This window comes from Anoplophora glabripennis, unplaced genomic scaffold, assembly GCF_000390285.2.
Source record: "Anoplophora glabripennis isolate ALB-LARVAE unplaced genomic scaffold, Agla_2.0 scaffold2, whole genome shotgun sequence".
Taxonomy (NCBI): Eukaryota; Metazoa; Arthropoda; class Insecta; order Coleoptera; family Cerambycidae; genus Anoplophora; species Anoplophora glabripennis.
The window spans coordinates 1,600,332-1,607,376 of record NW_019416325.1 but is presented as its reverse complement, the minus strand read 5'-3'; the positions used below and the strand labels follow the sequence as shown (position 1 = coordinate 1,607,376).

At 30.8% G+C, this 7,045-nt stretch overlaps 1 protein-coding gene across 1 annotated transcript; it reads right to left on the bottom strand.

The window, feature by feature from the left end:
* Nucleotides 1-32: 32 nt before the first annotated feature.
* LOC108916996 (eukaryotic translation initiation factor 2-alpha kinase) lies at nt 33-6,491 on the bottom strand. Its single transcript, XM_018723401.1, has 10 exons — nt 6,303-6,491; nt 6,130-6,250; nt 5,926-6,076; nt 5,674-5,845; nt 4,949-5,255; nt 3,686-3,869; nt 2,455-3,635; nt 809-950; nt 554-747; nt 33-501 (listed from the first exon to the last, which is right to left on the bottom strand). Exons 1-10 carry the CDS (start codon nt 6,419-6,421, stop codon nt 355-357), a joined length of 2,718 nt encoding a protein of 905 aa, XP_018578917.1. The 5' UTR covers nt 6,422-6,491; the 3' UTR covers nt 33-354.
* Nucleotides 6,492-7,045: the final 554 nt, after the last annotated feature.

The following is a 7,045-nucleotide window of genomic DNA, read 5'->3' as shown; positions in this document are numbered from 1 at the left end:
TTTAGAAAATAACAATTCTGAAATTCTTATAAAACTTAAATAATATCTAGTCTATCAGTAAAAAATATTGAAATATATGTAAATACATTCGTTCAATATTTCCGAATACTTATAAATGTGAAAACTAATTTCACAACTATCACATATAGGTATCTCTTACAAGTAAGTACCTAAAGGTACAGTATAATTTTATAACAAAAAAAAAAAGAACATTGCCTTAACGTGAATAATTTAAATTGCTTGTAAATCACAGTTAGCCAGTCCACACTGGAAAAAAAAAGATCTAATTATAATACACTAAAAATGAACTCTAATATATAAATAAAAATATGAGAACAATAAAAGTCTAAAACACTAATTTTTCTGGAAATTTGTCAAACGGTAATGAGAATCCTCGTTATAATTTGGATCCGTTTTGTTGAACGGTGGTCTTGATTTGATGCCGATAGTTGTTAATCGTTTATTTGGGTCCTTGCACAGCATACATTGTAGAAGAATGTACTAAAATAATCAGAATTTATTTACTTCTCATGAGACAAAAAAGAAACCTTACCTCGTTGGGATATTCCTTTGAAAAATATTTTGGGTATTTATTCTCCTTCACTTCCGACAATTTCTTAATTCTCTCCATATCGGTAGAAAAAGGAACTAGCAACTCAAAAAATATTAATCCCAATGAATAAATGTCTACTTTATAATCGTAAATGCGACTGTGAAACTGCTCAGGGCTCATATACAGCTGTGTTCCTATAAACATTTAGAAGTGAGTAGTGGATTTGTTCCGTACCAGAATTTTTAAAAAACCTACCAACTTTGTCTGTGTGACCACGATAAGCAGGTGAATGGCCCTTTTTTATCATTTCCAAGTCAAAAGCGTCGTCCATGTCTTTTACTAGTCCAAAATCTCCCACCTTTATTTGCCCGTCCAAAGCGAAAAAAATGTTGCTAGGCTGAAAACCAGAGAAGGGTTGTAGAAATCTAACGTGAAATATAAAAACATTTCATTAACGTAATTTGCTGGGAACCTTTTCTCATTCACAACAAACTTTGAAGTACTTTTTAATCTGAAATCACTTTAATTCAGTAAATGAATGAATGAAAAAGACAATCTAATCTGCATTACGTGAGACTTTCTGATGTTAAAACAATAAAATTTTTAAGATGATCAAATCACTCAAGTCAAAGAGTGACTCGCCCAATTTGATTGACACTCCCTTTTTTTATATACAGTAATCGAATATCATTTTTAAAATGAGGAATGTAACATTATTTTAGAATACAATAAAATACCTATAAGAAGTGATGCAATAGAATAGAGTATGTATGGGTGGCCCAAAAAAGCGGATATTTTTTTTTCGTGTCTCTTGTGAAAATTTGTTAGTTTATCATGTTTTAAGAGCCCCCTCAAAAAATCAGCTCTAAAAAAATTATTTTAGAGGTCACTCAAGATTTTTAAAAATTTCCAAAATCAAAAATTGATTTTTTTTTAAATTTTTTTGTTTCTCATTATTTTATCATTTTCTAGGTTGAAAAAGAACTCGATTCCGAAAATTTCAAATCGATATTCTAATTTCTAAAGGTCACTCGTAATTATTTTAACTTTAACTTGAATTTGACGAACAAAAGAATAGAAATAAATCACGAGACAAAAAATCTCTCGAGGCAAAATTTACTACCGCACTGTGAGTATCAAATATTTATAATTTTTTAAAATATAAGTGTCGTGATTTATTTCTATTCTTTTGTCCATCAAATTCAATAAAAAAAAATAAATTATTAGTTCGTTGATATTTACTTTGAAAGTTGTGACCTTTAGAAAATAAAATATCGAATTGAAATTTTCAGAATCGAGATTTTTTTCAACCTAGAAAATGATAAAATAACGAGAAAAAGAAGTTAAAAAAAATAATTCAATTTTTGACGATTTTGGAAATTTCTAAAAATCTGAGCGACCTTGATTTTTTGAGGGGCCTCTGAAAACTTGATAAAACTAACATATTTTCATGAAACGAAAAAAAAAATATTCGTTTTTTTTTGGGCCACCCTAATGTATATACATTATTACACTAATACAGAGCCTTCATAAATGAATACAAGCCACGTGACCAGTAATTTTGTTTGGAACGATCATTTTATTTACTTCATGTTGGCAATGAAATTTCGGTAAAATAAAAAATTATTAAAACAAGATCAAAATTATATTAAAACAACATTTTGTTTCATCAGCTGTGATTGGTTTTTCACCAAATTCTATTCAACCAATCAGCAATCGCATTAACTTGAGCGTAGACGTACCGGTTTGTCATTGTTCATTGTAAACGAATCATTAATATTGGTGCCGCCAAAATTTAGGGATTTTTAGTTGACAGTACCAGTCGTGCTGGCTTGCTTAGGCTCGGGGGACAAGTAGCTTGTAATAATTTATGAAGGCTCTGTGTGTATTTGCATACTCACCTTCAAATCTCGATGGATGAGGCCACTCAAATGAACATATTCTACAGCATCTAGTATTTGCAAAAATATATTCAAAACTGTATTATAGTCCCTTTCTTGATTTGTGTTCAACCATTCTTTTAAACTTTCTTTTTGACATAACTGCATCTGGATATACAAATAAACTGGAGGGATCTTGTTGTATTTTTTGGTAATAGCATTATTTTCTGTTGTCAAATCCCAAGAATGATGTCGTCTTCCGGGACGCTTCCAATCAATTTTCTTCTTCATATGGCCGATGACTGGTGAAAGATTGTGTGTTGTTTCAATTCCGGAAGAAATTGTGGCTTCATTTGATACACTTTTACAATAGTCTTCTTTGAAAGTAACATGCGCAGAATTAAAGTTCTCATGGTTTTGGGTGTTATTTTCAAAAACTATATAAGAATCGTCGCTATCATTGTCATGGTCCTCATCAAAATTTACAGGGTTCTCTTCGAAACTTTTAATTGGAATGTCAATGCTAACGGAGGCAGATTTACTTCGTTTTGCTTTATATGTGTGATTTGGTGTTGCTACAGTTGTAGTATTCTCTTCGGAAAACATAGAAGACGAATCACACAAAGAATTTAGCCATTTTTTATCATGTTCCTGTTGCCAGCCTAACGGCGGATGCTCTACCCAAGAATTGAAGTATCGCACAATATTTTTGTGGTCTAATTTTGCTAATGCTTTAACTTCTCTCATCACCCTGTTTCTCGCTTTTTGATCATTTGGTAAAGTGATTCTCTTAATAGCATAAGAACATTCATCAATTTTTTTCTTAACTTCGAAAACGAGTCCAAACCCACCCTTTCCAATACAACGAATAGTTTCAAAGTCATTTAAATACGGCGAAGAAAACGGTTCTTTCTCAGATAATTGTCTTTCTGTGGTGATATGGGCTTCCACAGGTTTCTCTATTATTATAACCTCCTGCTTGTGATAATGCTGCATCCAAAATCGGAACAGAAAATGGCATATTATAATGGTGCTCATCATAAGAAAAAATTCTTTCCACCACAAAAACATTGAATAATACCCCACAATATCATCCATAGCTTCGTTTTCATTTATAGCCCCTAAAATGCTGCTATTAGTATCACACAATAATTTGTCTTTCTTACGAAGATCTGCTTCTGTGTATAAATAATAACCATTATCTGTAAAAATTACTCAATTATATCCTGCATACATTTTAAATAAAATATACCATTAGCATACTCCGACAAATTTAGCACTGACAATGCTGTAGAATCATCTTCTGTCACTTTTGAAGAGGCAGAAATCGGTTTCCAGGGAATTTTAGTGATACTGGTACTTTCAGTTACTGCTAGATCATTATTTGCTTGACCATGTAATATATCTTGCATGATGGTCGATTCATGAATGTACAACTAAAATAATGAAAAAAAAAACTGAAGATTTATGTCATACATTAAAAATTATGACAATGTCTAGTTATCCAGTAGTTAAATAAACAATTAAAAATTTAAAAAAAAATGGAAATTATTTTGCTTTTCTCAATGATATAAAATCAGTTTTCAGTTATCTGATAAACAGAGCATGCCAATAATTAATGAAAATTACCTGTACACATGATTAATATCCTTTATTAGTATTTGTTTTGTTTATTATTTTCTGATAATCATCAGATTAGTACAAGTAAAAAATAAGGCATTTTTTAAATTAAAAATTACAAGAAAACAAATTTAAACTTCATTTTTATGCAGTTGAATTCTAACCAAACTATTGTACATTTTATGTATATACATTAGGGACATTTCCTTATTTCTATATAAAAAGGATTGGCCTACGCTAAATTTAAGAATTTTCATTAAATGCAATATAAATTTATAATACACTGGATACACATACAAATTGATGAATGTATGCTGGAATAGAGATGCACGGTACGGTACGATTTTTCCAAGTACTGGTTATTTTTCAATCCCATACTCAATATGTTTTAATTTAATTTAGTCTTCTTATGCTGCTTTGTGTTTGCACATAACACACCTCGTTTAAAAAGTAGTATTTGAAAGGTTTATATTATATTTTTTATATATTTAAAAAGTTGGTGTTGTTTTTTCAATTTTTTTTTAACAAATGCCTAATCATGAAAGTACCGGTTTTTTGTACCGGCAATTTTTCATCTGGTATTGCACAGAACCGTTACTTTTTAAGGGACACAATACGATACGCCAGTACCAGTATTTGTTGAAATATCGTGCATCTCCAAGTTGGAATTGTAAATCATGGCATCAAATGTGTACTTGTGTTTACAGGTTACTATAAAAACATAGTTCTAGTACGGAAACTTAAACGATCTACGTCAGCATATATTTTGTACCTCTTTTTGCATGAAAGATCCAAAATGGTCATATGTGTTAAATATTTTAAGTACATCTTTTCAAAAGGAATAATATATATAAAAAAAGAAGTGATATATTGATATTGATAAAAGCTGGTTTACCTGTCTGTTATGCATTCCGATGTAAATAGAAGGTAAATATGATGAAGAGATTATAAGATTTGGAATATTATTTGGGGCAAATAGATTAACCTCTGTCAAATTTTTGCCACTCCATCTCCAAATTCTTACTATGGGTGAAGTAAATGTGTACTGCCAACTATGTTCTACATTATTTAATATTGTCGATGCTTTAAGTTTCCCTTCAGGTAATACTGCAGTTAAATTCCAATCAAATAATTTGGTATGGCCATCGATACAACTGATTCTAGGAAGTTTTATATTATGGAGACCAACACTAAAGTTCCATCTAAAAAAATATAATCCAAATAGAAAACACAAAAAAACTTAAAAATCAAAGCATGATAAGATCAAATCTAATATACAACAAATTTTAACCGTTAGTCAACTGATATGCATCTATTAAATGTCAATCGTAACTAATTATATCTACTTTTTATTACTCATAAAAATATACTCTTATTATTCACAGAATTAAATAAAAACATAGATAAAAATATATACTAATCCACCAGATAATTCAACTGATAAATTTTAAGATATGATTTTATTTCTACTACGTTACAAATTCAACATTAAGCATATTACTTATCTATGCACAAAAAGCATTACATCATAACATACTATGAGCATAAACTTAATTTGCATAAAAACTTAAAAAATATTTATCCGTTAACCTTGCCGATAACTAAATAAATTATTCCTACCTTTCAGATCCCGTATTAGGTTCGACAGCACGAATAGTATGAGTTGTTCTTTCAATCAGAAGCATGTCATCAACATTTTGACTGTCTGTATTTGAACATTTCACTGATGTACATTCATAAATCAATTTACCACTCCGAAATCCAACGCCGTAAGTTCTAACTTCAATCCCTCCTTAAAAAATAAAAGGGAAAGTTACGACTTATTTCATATCATAATATCATTTACTGGTTAAAAAAGATAAAATCAGTTACCTGCAATGACGAGATCGTCAGAGTATCGAAAAGATGACTTGAGCAAACTTTCTGCAGTTATAGGTATGGGATCTATCGTTGAACCATCGAATTTGTATAAAGTACCAGTTAAAGACGGAATGATACGTATCCATTCTCCATTGTTGGTCAACTAGAAGGGAACATTTTAGCAATTTTGAAATTTAAATAAGCCTACATAATTACCTCCAATTTATGAATATTGGAAGTAAGTAATGGTCCAGGGCCAGTCTGGATTTGCCAAATTAAAGATCCCGTTGAATTTACCGCAGATAAATTTCCATCTAAAGTACTGACCAACACCAACCTAACAACAAATAGCCATGAAATATTGAAAAACATAAACATTAACCTCTTACCCTGATCCATTCTTATCTGGACAGTATGGTAATGACGGAATGTCTTCCAATGTAGGTTCTGCTTTTATTAGTAGAAAAGCAGCCTGTATGAAAAATATAGGAATTATTGCTTTAAACATTTTGTTTAATCTACATTATTTTAAGTTAAGGGAAACCAAACCATAACAGCAAACATACCACCAATACCACTCCAATAGTAAATTAGTAAATAACACTGAAACAAAAATTCGCATGCGCTGTTTGCAAGCTCCAACCTGTTACAACATACGTGTCCCATAATAAAAATAAAACCATATTGGCCAATGCCAAATACACGTTTATTTAAAGTCTTATTTTTAACCAATTAGAAAGAAGCAGAGAAAAGAACTGTTTCACTTTTCTCTTTCCTTGTCTAAAACTCCATTGGTATGTTCTGGGTTTCGTTCATATGAAATGTTGCCGAACGATATCTATACAGGGTGAGTCATTAATAATGGTACACAGCTTATTGGCAGATAATTAACGTCTAAATATAGCGATTGAGCCAAATATGCCTTATTCAATTGTTGCTCCTTTTCGTTCTACAGGGTGTTAAAGTTGAAAAAATATTTTCGATTTTTTGCTATATTTGAGCATGTTTTGAAAATTTGTAGATTTACATTTTTGAAGTGGCAAATACGAATATGCCAACAGTGTTGGGGCCACGTCTAGGGGGCGCTAGTTATACTGCCAGTGCCTGATTTATAATGGTGGGGGCCTGTAGG

Bases quoted from the DNA above. Each gene is read 5' to 3' on its own strand.
- LOC108916996 (XM_018723401.1), bottom strand. From the start codon at position 6,421: ATGTTTAAAGCAATAATTCCTATATTTTTCATACAGGCTGCTTTTCTA. The intron at 6,077-6,129 runs GTAATTATGTAG...GTTCCCTTCTAG, and splicing joins CCAATATTCATAAATTGGAG to TTGACCAACAATGGAGAATG. The intron at 502-553 runs GTAAGGTTTCTT...TGATTATTTTAG, and splicing joins CAAAGGAATATCCCAACGAG to TACATTCTTCTACAATGTAT.